This window comes from Arachis ipaensis, chromosome B09, assembly GCF_000816755.2.
Source record: "Arachis ipaensis cultivar K30076 chromosome B09, Araip1.1, whole genome shotgun sequence".
NCBI lineage: Eukaryota > Viridiplantae > Streptophyta > Magnoliopsida > Fabales > Fabaceae > Arachis > Arachis ipaensis.
The window spans coordinates 142,618,025-142,633,070 of record NC_029793.2 but is presented as its reverse complement, the minus strand read 5'-3'; the positions used below and the strand labels follow the sequence as shown (position 1 = coordinate 142,633,070).

At 39.8% G+C, this 15,046-nt stretch overlaps 2 protein-coding genes across 2 annotated transcripts; both read right to left on the bottom strand.

Moving 5' to 3' along the window:
* On the bottom strand, positions 2,137-4,041 carry LOC107617822 (ferredoxin, root R-B2). The gene is made up of 2 exons (XM_016319693.2): positions 3,842-4,041; positions 2,137-3,005 (listed from the first exon to the last, which is right to left on the bottom strand). Exon 2 carries the CDS (start codon positions 2,991-2,993, stop codon positions 2,526-2,528), a length of 468 nt encoding a protein of 155 aa, XP_016175179.1. The 5' UTR covers positions 2,994-3,005; positions 3,842-4,041; the 3' UTR covers positions 2,137-2,525.
* On the bottom strand, positions 4,749-7,453 carry LOC107619205 (uncharacterized protein YnbD). Its single transcript, XM_016321447.2, has 2 exons — positions 6,650-7,453; positions 4,749-5,324 (listed from the first exon to the last, which is right to left on the bottom strand). The coding sequence occupies exons 1-2, from the start codon at positions 7,191-7,193 to the stop codon at positions 5,143-5,145; spliced, it is 726 nt and encodes a 241-aa protein (XP_016176933.1). The 5' UTR covers positions 7,194-7,453; the 3' UTR covers positions 4,749-5,142.

The window sequence follows — 15,046 nt, the reverse complement described above, 5'->3', positions numbered from 1 at the left end:
GCTCCTAGGGATCCTTAGTCCCGTCGTACCTCATGTCCGTCGGCTTGTCGAAGTTTTTCGGGAGCCGGACCTTGAGGATCGAGGGGTGGAAAGGAGTGGCTCCCATGATAATGGGATCCTGCTGTTTCTTGGCTTTTCCTTTCTTGGGTAGGTCGGGAGGTCGCCTGCGTAAGTGCCTCGTCACGCTTTGTTAGGCTCCTTTCTCGGCTCTCATGTCTTCGGGAGGGGGAGCGAGTGCGGGTATGGGATCGGCTGGCGTCGTCGTAGGAGTGGCTGACGTCTCCGTGGGATCGGCCCCTCACTGCCAGCTCTCGCTCCAGGTTTTGTACTCTATGCCTGAGTTCTTGCATGATCTTGGCGCTGTCGGCCCCCGTTCCTCCGAAGGGACGTCTTTCGGGGGTCTTGGTGTAGATTCGTTGGATCGGTTGAACGGAGGATCGTGGCTGTTTGCCGGCGCGGGCTGTCGAGCTTGCCCTGCTCAAGCGGGCTCTGCCTCCTTCGCGGAGTTCCTCCGAAGTGGGGAGTCGCTCCATGTCTGCTCAGACGGCGCCAATGTTCATTACCTGATGATGTCGGGTACTCGACAGGTCGGATGACGGTGGAAGGATAGAGGGGGTGAGATCCTGGAGTGGCCTGGAACGGGTCTTCAGGTTCGAGTGGAGGACCGGCGAAACCGATGGTAGAACGGGCGAGGGGGGTGGCCACCTGTAAGGACACTCCGACGCTCAAGTCAGTGTCCGTACGAAAAGACAGCCAAATTTGGTAAGGTGATGTGGACCTCGGGGGGAGTGCTGACGTCTCCCCTTATATACTGTGCTGGGCGGGCCCAAAGATGTCCTAGCCCACTGGCCAGGGTGCTTGTGAGTTGTCTCTGCTTCACGTGGGAGGAGCAGGTCGTTTCGGACTTCAGGTGCTGCCCCGAAAAAACCGACCCAACCGGTCCGCTAGGCGTGGTGCGCTGGGTCGCGCATGTAGTAAAGTCGGATGTCGACCGAGTCGGGTGTTGGAGACCAACCCGTTAGATTTCCCTCGTGAGGGATAGTTTGAGCCTGGGTTGGGTAGTGCCCCGTCCAGCGGCTAGCTGGGCTGGACTTGTGATGGTCCGTAACATAACATAAGAATTGATGTCAAAACAAAGAAAATTATTGTCTTTTTTTAGTTGTCATGTACTTAAGTAGTTAATTTTGATTAAGTTATTTTTCACGCAAAAAATTACAAGTGATTTATTTGTTATTTTTTCTAAAATATATATAACTGACTAGTAGTCTTTAAATTCAATAGTAGAAATAATATGTATTTTTTTTGTATTAAAAATAATAGATAAAAAGTAGAAAAAGATAAATTTTTTTATCATGTATAAATAAAAATAGATATAAAAAGAAGATAAAAAATAATAAGATATTTTTTTTTTGTAAAATAGATTAAATAACTTTTAATTTAGACATTACATTGCAATTTACCCACACAATATTTAAAGATTCTTATTCCTTACTTGACATTTGCTAAAATTTAAACCGAGTATAACATATTAAGAAATATATAATTTACTACTTGAACTAACACGTATAATGAGGAGACATCCAAATTCACTATTATGCTTCTGGTATTATGGGTTCAATGGACGCAGTAGTGAGAAATAGAGACAATGACCCCTTAATTTTAATTTTTTGCATGTAAATTATATGTAAATTTTAGTTTAATCTCTTTTAAAATTTTATTTTAAATTTTTATTTTATTGTGTAAATATTTTTTATTTTTCTCTAATATTTCATCTAACTCTGTCCCTAAATGAACGAGAAAAAAAAAAGAGAATAATTCTGCTGAGCAAATTAAAGGAAAATTCTGATAGATAAATGTGTTTATTTTAAAAAAAAAAAACTGATATTCTCAAATTCAATGAGCTTGGTCTTATAGGACCAAAATCAGTCTTCAAAATCACACCTTAGTTTACTTCGGTAAAACCAAGAATCCGATGCTTCATTAACTTTTTCAAGAATCCCCATGACACATTCCTAGAATTCTGGTATTCTGTACTGTTCAGCGCATCGTGACAAACACGATCATATATTCATATATGCTGATGCCATGAAATCACAACATACCATAAAAATGAAAGTAAACAAGTGCTACATGAAAGTGACCATATTTTGCTTATTGGCACAACAGGCGTATTGTAAAATAACCAGTAGCTACAAGATCATAAATTTCCTAATGCAAACCGTTGTGAATTCAAACTCTGCTAAATAAACTTGTAGTCTTCATAACCTTATATTCCGTGAATAATGTCATAAACATAAATATTCGACAAAACTTGTATACTAACAGACTGTTGACAACCTAATGCAACGCAACCCTCCTTGTTTTTCTAGGGTAGGGACAGATTTTGAACAACTTTTGCAATAAACCATGTCCCTTTATTATTTGTTAATAAAACACATTGACACTAGCATATAGTTTCAAAATAACTGGCAATCCTGACACATAAGAGTAGCTTACAAAAAACCAACAAAAAGCATACACAACACTTAGCATAGATCTCCCTCCTTATGGGTGTAAATGACACAATCAGATTTTGGGTATGAGACACATGTGAGGAGATAACCCTTTTCCGTTTGCTGGTCATCCAAAAAGGATTGATCAGATTGATCCACAGAGCCCGAAACTATTTGGCCAGCACAAGTAGAGCAGGCACCGGCCCTGCACGAGTAAGGCAGCTCGAGCCCAGCATTCTCGGCCGAATCCAAAATGTAGGAGTCATCGGGGGCTTCAAATTCGTTCTCTTCGCCATCGGGCCCAATCAGTTTCACTTTGTATACTGCCATCGCAGACACTCTAAAGGAGGAGGAAGATTTCAATCCGAATACTTTGGAGGCGTTCTTCACTGAGCTCAAAGATGATGAACTCTTAATAAGAGCACAAGATCTCCTTGGAGTTGTTGCTCCATTCAAGGAAGCTGCTGGAATTCTCACAGTGGACAGGTTCACAATTGACATTTTCACCTGAATCTGATTAAAAAGTTGCAAGATCGAGAACAATTATATACCCATCAATAGAACTACGACCTAAAAGAAGAGCTTACTTTCTTTGCATTTAACACTAGTAGCACAGGAAAATAAGATAACAATCATGGAACATGAAAGTGGGCTATGATACCATGCACCAAACTTTACTATTGTAAGCTCAAAAAAAATATATGACCTCATGGGAATCAAACAGGTGATGATGTATGATTAAGGATACATTTGAAAGGAGGGACGAAATTTAACATATAATTTCACATGAACCTCAAAGCATTAAAAGAATTTAGATGCATCAATACAGTATACAGAAGCCATGAGTTCAGCTCATGAAACTGAATTCAAGCCCCCAAGGAGTTTGTACTTTGTAGCTTATTAGATATGATGTGTAATTATTCAATTATTAGCTGGTAGAAGCTCAGGTGTAGTCGACAACTTCACATGAAGTTGATAGTTAAGAGCTGTTAGATGAAAATTTAGCCAAATCAGTCAAATTATGTAACACTTAAGGTTATCAACTTCACATGGATCACCTGAGTTTCCACCTTATTAACTCTCAGCTTTACTTCATGAACCTACCACAAGAAATTTTTCCATTTTCACATGTTTAATCCTATAATTTAGGAATATCAAATTGAATAGGTTGCTAATTTGCTATGATCCCTATGACCCCATCTTTCCATCTAGAGAATTCTAAGTTTGGTGAAAATTAAATTCCCTTCGAATCAAACAACTGAAGATACCACAAATTAATAGAAACAAAACAAAAGGAAAACTAAATATAAAAAATAAATACGTGGAGTGAGAGAGAGAGAGGGGCTCACAATTGAAGCGATGAAGTTAAGTGCTGGAGAGTTTGCGCGAAGGAAGATGCGAGAAGAGGGGGTTATATATAGAGTGAGAGGGAGAGAGGCGAAAGGGTTGAAGTCAAGATCGCAAAAATTGAAAGTGGCCTTTTGCGGGTTCGGTGAGACAAAAACACAACCGAACTCGCGTCCACTTGTGTAGTTTTAGCTGAAAAATAAGAAATTTGTTATAAAAAAAAAATTATTATCTTAATTTTTTGAATTTTAAAATTAAAAATACAAAAAGATTAATTTGAGTTCGTTTGTATTGTAATTGGTTTTTTAAATTTTTTCTTAAAATAATATATGACCCTAGTACGCTACGCAAACGCAGCCCCCTCTCTGTGGCTTGGACTTTGGAAGCTAGTACCATTCTATTTGCTTTCTTGTTTGGGACTTTTGGGTCACATCTTTGATTTTGACTTTTGTTTATTCTTTGGAAAAATACACTTCTCAATTTAATCTGATCACATGGGTGATGAATTAAACAAGAATGATATAAATATAATTTATTCTGCCAGCAAATTAGAAAAAGTCAGTTGTATTTTTTAAAAAAATTGAAAATTAAAAAGAGAAATTCGTCCCTACAAATTATATTTTAAGAGATTGAAATTTTAGAAAAAATCATTTGTTTAGGACGATTTCACTTCTCGAAAATAAATTTGTAATTCTCCCCTCTTAGAATTGTTTGAAAAATGCCCAGTGGTTTGGATTTTTTTAAAAAAGGTAAAAAGATAAAAAAAAAGGTTAGAAATTGATATATTTTTCTTTTCTGAGAAAATATAAGCAATGATCTCATTGATTTATTTTTATTTTATTTGTTAATTGATTACATTTGTGGCCTGATATATGTAAATCATATAAATAATAAGTGAAAACAAAAAGCTTGAGATAGGGACTCGAGTTTATATTTGTTCATTCCAAATAGACAGCTCAAGAGTTGATATAAATCATGATTACTACTCCCTAATGAGTCATTTATTACACTTGGAATCAGTACTTGCAGGCACTGCAATGAAAGACTTCTACAGAAGTTCAAGCTTTTCATACTATTTAGAACCATTTCATCCATCAGTTCCAGCAAGATAATCAATTGGAACTTGAAAGCAGATAGAACAATTGGGAGTATTAGGATGGTTACATAACATGAATCTTGAGAAAGAAATGGCACAAGGAGAGAATACATTCTTTTGGTTCTTAATTTTGGTATTGTTTGTAATACCTTTGTAGTAGGATTGACCAAAAGAATCAGGACAACTCAAGAAACCTACAACAATATATCATTGCCTCTTTGGCGCGGACAACCTGTGCTTGGACCATTCTTCAAGGGCCTTGCGATGGAGGGCATTCATCCGGATGTAAGGCCGTTTTTGTTTGATCAGCTTCTCAGCATTCTTCCAATCCTCTGCAATACCCAGTGCCACTAGCAATGCACACATAACAGCAACACTTCTTCCATGACCTTCAAGTGGGGCGGAAAATGAAGATTATTAGTTACATCAGCTTATGATGCAAGCATAATGCCAATTCAACATCATGTATTTTAGATAAGTTGTATATAGTTTCTCCAGGATATTATAGGTATTATAAAATGTTGGCAAAATTGAAGTTTTCAAAAAAGAGGAAGTATTGTGAAGATAACTCCTTTTGCTACTCAAAACACAAATGTCAGTGCAGGGGAATATAAAGAAACCTAGTAATGTGATAGGGTAACTTTTCCACTTGCTTAACTCATCTGCATATTGAACATATTTTCAATGAATTATAGTACCATGATCTGACAAAAGTGTGGATGTCATAACCCTTAATCACCTCAAGTTCTTTCCACTGGCAATTTAAACCAAATTTTGTTGTGGATGACAATAGTATCCAATGCCCTAAACTTGAATTATTGTCATACTGATCCGATTCTTTCTTCCTATGCTTCTCTCAGTGCTCTGTTGATTCCACTGACCCACTGGGGATCTTATAGTTCAAAACACGTCGAAACACTTAGCCAAAACAAATGATGTTTTAAAATCTTTGGTCTGTACGCCTCCTCTTATTTGAACTATCTGTCCACTATTTTCCATCCTTGACTTCGTTACACTCTTCCAATTTCTGGCAGAAGTGTTTTACTCATAGGATGGGGACAGCAGGGGACCTTCTTTGTTCTGTCATGCAAGCAACGAGAACAGATCATTCTGAAAGTTTATTTCCACTCTTCTAACGAAGTAGCCTTAGACCTTGACATAGGTCAGAGAATTTTTCACTTTATTAGGAACTTAAACTAGGGATTTAGAGTCTGATCAGCTTTCAGTTCATGTCTTCATCTCTCTTCCAAATTAGATAGATATAAAAATTCGAGTGTATTCACTCTGTAAGCCCTATTCTTTAGTTTCTTCTAAATCAATCCCTAGACATCAGAGGAACCTCCTTGACAAACACATAAGAAAATGCAAAACTCCTAAGCTCAAGTCCTTTCTGTGCTTGGACTATTATTAAACTCTCTGTATTAATTAACACCAGATAAACATCAATAAAGTTAATTGTTCCAGTCCTAGTAAAATTCAAAGGACTAATCATTACTTTATGCCTAAGAAACCGTAACGGATTAATGATCAAAATAGTCTCTAAATGATCACATGCATCAATTTGGCAGACCAATCTTACTCACAGTATACCCAATCAATATAACATACGACCAAATAGCATCATTAAGTAGCTAAAAGGGACTTCATTTTCAGGCCAGCATTGCAATCCAACATGAAAACTCAAAAAATGTTAGTTAAAAGTTTGATAATTTACCATAAGCACAGTGAATAAAAATAGGTTTATTGAGGTCTCTCTTCTTAGAAGCCCACTTAACAGCAGATTCAATATCAGAGGGCTTGGGTGACCTTGTATCCCATGTGGGAATGCACAGATAAGGAAGCCCAGAGAACTCCTCCAACCTCGGGAACTCGCAGGTGCAATCAACGATGGCAGGGTCGCCAGGTGGCAGCTTCTGGCGCGACGATGGCCACCCTCCGACGAAGAGTCCAGGGTGGACTTCAGTGTATGGTGGTTCACCGCTTCGGAGCCTTCGGAGCGCGGAGAAGAATCTGACGAAGTACAAGTAAGGGCTGAACATCATGAGGGACCAGATTGGGAAGGTTCCATCGGTGTCCTTTCCTAAAAGCATGGGAAGGTCAATGGAGGGGTGAGATGCGATCGAGACCAAGAACGAAACGAGTGATGCGTAGAGGAATGGGGCGGAGATGAGGGTGTAGCCATGGTTCTTCAAGTACACGAAGCACAGTAATAGCGCCGTCGCTTTCAGTGCTATCAGAACTGATATTCCCACCGCCATGGGTTGAGATTGAAGATGGTGTGTGTTTGGAAGGTGAATGAAATAGTTGCAGAGATGAAGACAGTGTAACCTAGATGGAAAGTCAACCAACTATGGAAGAATGAAAAACTCAGAGTTCTTTTGCGTCTCTCATTTCTGTGATACAGATACTATTTGAAGGCGGGGTAAATTACAAAAATGGTTGCGAAGCTGAGAAAAAAAAAATAGACGAACGATGAAAGTGAAAAAGTGGCGTTACAGTCAGATGTTCCTGATCACCGAAGCAATACAGTGCTTTACATTTGATATAAATTAAAATTACAAAACGTAATTAAATTTTTATTTTCTTATTTTACCAATGAATTCCGGTAGTAACTAAACTAACTCCAACTAATTAATTAAAGCGACTCCTGCTAGGAACCAATAGAATATTTGTATAATGTGTACAATAGATTATTTATTTGGTTAAATATGAGTTAAAAAATAAACACCACTCATACTATTCAGAATAATCATCCGAGTACTAGGATAATAAACATCTCATGTCATGAAATCACTCATCTTTAAACTGATTTTGGGGTTCACCAAGAATCAAACTCTTGACCTTTCGAATCTAGAGCTCTGATACCATGTCATGAAATCACTCATCCCAAAAGCTTAAGTTGATGGGAAAAGATAACACTAATTGTTATAACACTAATAATAAATCGGACATTCCTAAACCTCCATTGTACACATTGTATAACTATTCTATTGACTCCCTATATTTCTTCAATTAAAAAATACATATTATTTTTGGGTGTCTAAACAATAAAAAAACACACAAAAACAAAACCCATGAGGTTATTTCTACCTCTATATCTAGTCGTTCAATTCGTAATTTTATTTATTTTTTTACATATTTACAATGGTATGTATTAGGATCTTGATAATAATTTTTAAATTTTATTAACTAAATTTAATAATTTAATATTTACATTAATTAGAAAAAATTATATAAAAAATAAAAAATAAACTCCTATTGAATGATGGATTGGGGCGGAGAATTACCAAAATAACTCGCAATCCAATCCGTTAAAATTTTTAATAAGGTAATTAAATCCAGTCAAACTCAAATCAGTAAACAAACTAGCATTAAAATTAACTTTAAAATTATTACCTACAGGAGAATCTATCTCCTCCTGGCTAATTAGTTTAAAAACATGTATGCCAGCGGACAATTCCAAAAAAATGGTAAGATATGGGTAAGAGTTTTCGCGGATATTCCTATTACTGGGAAATCTACAGAAGTCAGAATGGGAAGAGGAAAGAGAAATCCTACGGGTTGGATTGCTCATGTGTCCACGGGACAAGTCCTATTTGAAATGGATGGTGTGAATTTTGCAAATGCTCGACAAGCCGCTACATTAGCGGCGCATAAACCATGTTCGTCAACCAAGTTTGTTAAGTGGTCGTAACGTAATTGGTTAGTGGGAAAAAACCGGGCCGGGATTCAAAAGAATTAGGCGAAGGGTGGGGGGTCGGGCCCTCTCCTTTGCATTATGTCAGTTGGGCCTCCCCGGGTGTTTTTCCTTCCTTATTTGTTTAGGATTTGGGTTCCTTATTACCGAAGGAGCCTCTGTGGTTCCTTGGATGGCAACTGGGACAAATTCAGGGAACAGTGGCTCGGAGAGTTGGCTAAAATACCTTAATCGATCACCATCAGGTGAGGGTACAGAAAATAGCGAAGCCGAGCCCGCTTCAAGAAACCCGGAGGCACGAGACAGTGATCCCAGGGAAGAAATAGGGCCTTCCTCAGTAAGGCAGTGAGTGGATTCGGTGAACGCTGCCGGAGCAGGGGAGAATGTGGTGGGCCCATCACACATCACAACAGGCTCCCAATCCCCCCATGGGGTGCCGGAAGCCCCTGATCCGATGTGGTTGAAAAATCGCATTGAAAAAGTTTTCTTTATAATAAAAGGTAGGAAACCAAGGAAGGACATGCTCCAGAAGCTTTTTGACGATCTTAGATTGGAAACGGCTTCTCCGCTCAAACTGCAACAAATCTTAAGAATTCTCGAACAAATGAAATGGAATTCTAGTCTTAAAGGTTGAGATTTCAGACTCGATCTGGAATTAGGTCACCGCGTCCACGATTGGGAAAGGGAGCAAAGGCACTTCCCAAACCCCGTGGACGACATACCATGATACTTTCTGTTTTTAACTGTTTACGGGTGGCACTCAGAAAACTGGGGTGCTGCCCTAATGACCGATTGGGAGGGACCGCCGCATTCGGTCATTCGGGCGGGCAAACCTCGAATCATTGGATCCGGTAGGTAAAAAAAAGGGTAGCCCCGGCTTAGGGCTGGATTGAATCCGAAGTTTAGGTTTAGAGTTGGATTAGCCAAGGGGTAAGAATTCAATGCTTGGCTTATGGCCTGGATGCTTTAGAGCAGACAGAGTTGGATTATAACGTTTTCATGGTGCGCTCATTTCGAATTGTATTTCTCTTTGACTGAGTTAAGTAAATTCCGTTTGTGTGGCACGAGAGATGTAAAAGTAAATTAAGTATCGAGGATATGCGGATGATTTATACTAAACGAAATTCCTAAGGCACCAAGGACTATTCAATAAGGGCAATGAAGCAGTGTAGCTCTTATTTGGTGAATCCCTGTGTAGCTAGTAGATCGGAGAAAGAAAGAACTTAACCACTGCGTTGTAGGGGAACAATACCCAGTGGTGGGGTAGCTACTATTGGGTGAATACCTCCATTTGTTCATCCCGGAAGTTTCTGGTTCTAATTCCTGTATTTCATTCCGGTAGGTAAGGGAAACCTGTGGTAGCGAGACGGTTTTGGCAACAAACTCCTATCAGTCCCTCTTTCGGTTGTTAGCAGCCTCGGCTATCATGGAAATTTTTTGTATTGGCTGTTGATGGGAAAATACTTATTGTCCTGGAGAATAGACGAGCAGGTAATAGCAGTTTGACTGGGAATATTCCTTGCTTACCGGCTGTTGGATGGAGGGAGTTGATGGCATTCTTCCTGTGTTAGTGGATTTAGGAGCTATTTATCCTAATCCTACACTGCTTTGTTGGATTCCGACGGCTATTAATCAGCCTTTGTGGCTCTTTGGTAATGGAAAAATATCCTTCCCAACTTGCCTTTGTTTAGTATTAGTACCCCCAGGTACTTAAAAAATGAAAGGGGTCTTCCTCATCAAGTCGGTTATCCATATCAGTGAAATGACTATATCCTTAACACATACACTTCGGTAGAGTTTCCCAACGCGAAATAGGCTAGCACGGATCCTTCTCTCATGTTAAGTACCTACCTGTGAGATTAGAACATATTCGCTTGTCGTTGTATTGTGTCACATCGACTGCACTTTATTAATCCGCTATCGGTTGAATCTCATATCAACAGATTCTGAAAGAACTTGTTGAAAAGGAGGAATCCCAACGTTGAGTCAGAGCTAGAGTTAAAAACAAATCCCTTTTCAACCTTACGAACTTCTTTTCTTGTGCGCGAACGATCAAAGAAAGTCCTATCTAATGATGCAACGGCATCCAAGGAAGAAATAAGCAAGGCAAGTGAACTTGAAGCAAGAACTCTTAGGCAAGCAAGGAGGGGCGTTGCGGTAAGATCAATGTATAGTATAGCATCAGTGTTATCTTTCTTCAAAGCTCTATCCACTTTGTCACATCATGGATTGCTTTGGCTATTATAGGATACACTTTTTATTATATCCTTTCAGTTTATGGCGCGACATTTCCTACATCTCAAAATGACTGGGTATTGGACTTCCCACTAAGATCTAGACTCCAATCCAATCCGAATTGACTCGTCGCGGAAGTTGCCTTGCTTTTTCTTTCTCTAGCTCTAGATCTAGGGATTAGCAGGTTGGCTTAATCTAAACTTACTTACTATAAGAAGATCGCTTCAGAGGTCTTTGTAAGTGTTAGAGGTGATTGGTTTTTTTACGATATGGCTCGCTTTTGGGAGGTAGACTTGGGCAGCAAGCTATCTGTTACCGGAAAGCAAAAGTAGCTCGAGCCAAAGGCGACTGCGAGGCCCCCCGCTAAGCGGGGGGGAGGGGGAAAGTGGGTTTAGAGGGCTCCCCCACCATTAGGAATCTTGCCTTACAGAAGGTTAATGAGGGCACGTAACGATGCGCCGGGAAGGTATAAAGTCTCGCCCAAGATGAAAGGGAGATTGGTGCCGGTTACGCTTTTAGTGAGGAGACAGGAGCTCTAGAGCTTAGAGATGTCCCCTAGGCCAGACATAGGTCTAGGGGGAGTTCGGAAAGAGGACTCTTTTCGTTTAGCCGGCGGGCCCGCAGATGTCAAAAGGCTTAGGCTTTCGAACTGCGTAACAAAAGAAACTCTATTGAGGGAAGAATAGGCTTGATGCGAGCCGTGCCAGTTCGAGTCTGGCGAGTTGCTTCTAGCTCCTGCCTTGCGCTTTTCGCTACAGACTATTCTGGATACTCAAGAAATAGCCTTTCTAATAGAAACCATACCGCTCCTCCGTTTTCTTCTGGTAAAGGGTCGAAATCAGTCCACGACTGAGTTCCTTCTTAAAAAGATCTTCGGTTTTAATTCCACCAAGGCATAGTAGCTCTGATTAACCTCCTGGCATTTTTTATGGAAAACTGAGTGATCAGGCATCCATATAACTCAATCTTATTGCTCACTGTTCAAGGTCCTTATGGCTCTGATACACTCCCCAATTTCTAACGGATCTTGATTTGCAGCTATAGGGAGGGACCATCCGGAATTTAAAAAAAAAAATATGTCTGCAACTTTTACATTTATTTTGGGGAACAAAAAACTCTCACATGATCTGCTCACCATACATAACTTTCCACTATAGAACCCATAGGCAGCCAAGAGTCATACCAGAGAGATGAGATGTATTGGTTTCATTGCCAACTTTTAGTATAATATATCTCATAGCCAACTCTCTCACCTGAAAAAGTTTTCTACAAATCCAGCTACCATTATTTGGTGGTTTAATACACCAAGGGGCCTTAACTGAATGAACTGAGGTTGAGTAAAAGCCATTCGCTTGAGGATTGGGATCTTAGGGCACTGTATAATTCAAGATCCTCATAAACTATTAAAGGCCCTGATGGTCACTCTCCCCGCGCTCTACTACAGGAAAGCTAGCCTGGTGGATCCACTACACGCTAAGAAGCAAGTCCCGACTAACTAAGTAAATCTGGGTTAGACTGAAAGTGACCAGAAATTGTTATCTTCTTTCACTAGCGATAGAGCGAAATGTAGCCGTGTTTAAGCCGAAGGCGATAGTGATTCCAGTGTTTACTGAGCTATATCTCTATTTATTAGTTATCTGGCTTAAATAAAGAGTTTAGACTTACGATACCGAGAAAGCAAGCCACGGCTTGAAGTGAACCCTAAGATGTTCGAACGAGACTGTTCAGGAACATGGATTGTGGGTATACCTGCACAATAGCTTTCTCTACGAGCCTACAAGCTTAGCTTTGGTTTAGCTTCCAACTAAGGCTAAGGGCCGGTTCTCTGTTATGAGAACAAAGAGTTTGACTATTATGATTGAAATTGAACAAATATTCATTTAGTGAATTGGTGAATATAACTTCCATCGACTAAGATTCTAGCACTCAGCTATGCCATTTCTTTATTCCTTCAATGCGCTAAGCTGGAACCCGGGCTTTTAGAGTGTGGTAATGCAGTTTGTCTTTAACAACGGAAGGTTCTTGTCTCAATCCAATCTATACTTTGCTATCTTCGCTACTCGGCTTGAAGCGCCTCTTAGAATGACGTAAATAGAGCTCGTTCCTCTGCCGAGGGCCTTTACCTTAGCTCATCTTCCACGGATACCCTTCCCGGCCTAAAAAGACAGCGGAAAAAGATCATATATTTAAAAAAGAAAGGCTGGTCGGTCACAAGACATATCTTTCCATCTAGAATGTTCTTTCTAATCGATGCCATTGCTTTCCTTATTTCGTATTTTAGTCTTGCCCTCATTAAGACGGCTATACGGAAGAGTTGGAACTCATGAATCTCTTTGGAAAGAAAGTGGTTTTTCTCCTGGCTGGCCTATGATGATATATAATCCCAAGGAAAGTTTCCTACTTTCAGGTTGGTTTCTTAAAGACCAGCTTTTAGTGTGCCTGATGGAATAGAGGTTTAATAGGACTCCCCCGATGCTGCTACGCTTCCTTATTGTCTCGGAAAGTAACCCCGAGGTAAATAAGTCCAGTTCTTGTCAGTTTTATTTATACGATTAGACACCTTTAATAGTTTTCACCCCTAGCCTCTGAGGAACTTCTTCTGGCTACTCAATAAATTTTGTATGTGAAGTTCCGTTTGCTTGCTCTCCCTAAGCTCTTCGAATCAAGATGGCTCTGGTTGCAATCTCGTATCCAATAGAAGGGCTTGCTTTGTTGGGTTGGTTGGCCCAAGTGCTGGAAAAAGTGCTTTCTAAGTCCTTGGTTGAGCTACCATTACAGTTGATTGGCATTCTCGTGCTTGGACTGAGTCTAGCATTTCTGTGCAATTCCCTTCAAAACTTTTTTGCCCCTATGCTACTTTAAGATGTCCCCGCTCCTCTACTAGTGTTGGAGCTGCTACATTCAGGTCTTCGATTGGCAGGGAACTGCTTCAAGAAAGGCAGTTCCACCCAACCCTCATCCTGATTTTTTAGTCTGCAATGTATGTTGGATTGAGCTTTTGCCTTGCTTTCCGTTGCTACCTTCTTGTCTAGGTGAACCTATGATCGCCCCTCTATCAAGACGCGTAGGCACCTCTAATAGAAATGGCTTTCTTCATTTGGTTGTTCTGCGGGATTCGTTCTGTGTGCCTTTCTTTGCCCATTTCTTAGGGCTTGGCACGAGACTTCTTATTAGATTCTATTTGAAAGGCCGTACTAACTTCTTTTCCTTTTCAACTAGTGATTACGTTTTGGGCTACCTTTAGTGAAGTGTTATTTATTTATCTTTCTTTTAATTGTCTAAGGTGATAGCCTTAGCAAAGAAAGTGGATAAATCCACTTTCACCTCGATTACTACCCCTGTGTCTGATCTGGAGATAATGTGTGAGCAAGTGGGTTTGATTGTGAAGAACCTTAAAGTCTTGCTCAAACGTTACCCACCCTTCCTCCCAACCATACTTCTGTATCAAGGTATGACTTGGGATTCGACCTGGAAGGCCTTACCTACGCACCCATTGACTCAACGGTGTTGGGTCCAAAGATTAGGCAAGAGCGTGAAGCAGGTCCGAAATATTAGTTCTTGTTTATGAACTAGCGAGTTTTTATTTCTTTCTAGTCGGGCATCATACTTATGGAGAGTCATGGCTGCAGGGTACCTTGTGGCCTCCCCCACAGTATGATATGTGTATGACAAGTTTAACGACTTGTTAAGTGCGTGGGGTCTGGACTGGTTTACTAGTCGAGTCCATCCCTACTTGCCATCACCATTCGACTATGGGATTCCACTAGTTACTGGCCGTCTCGGTCAGACTATTGAGGGAGGAGGCAAAAGAAGAATATTCGTCATGAGTAACTATGTCAATCTCAATCAGAGGCTGCTGAAGCCGGTCCATGACTGGCTAATGCAAGTGCTTAGGAAAAAAAGTTTACTATCTTAATTTTTTGAATTTCAAAATCAGAAATAAAATGGGATTGATTTAGTAACTCCAACCAACTAGTTGAAAAATAAGTCTGTTATAAAACAAAACAAAAAATAACCACCACTATTCTCATTTTTGAATTTTAAATCAGAAATAAAAGGGAGTTGACTTAGTTGACTTATAGGCTTATACTATAGTTGGCTCTTTAAACTTTTTTTTTTCGAATTTCAAAATAAAAAATAAAAAATAAAATAGAATTGACTTATATTGTAATTAGTCCA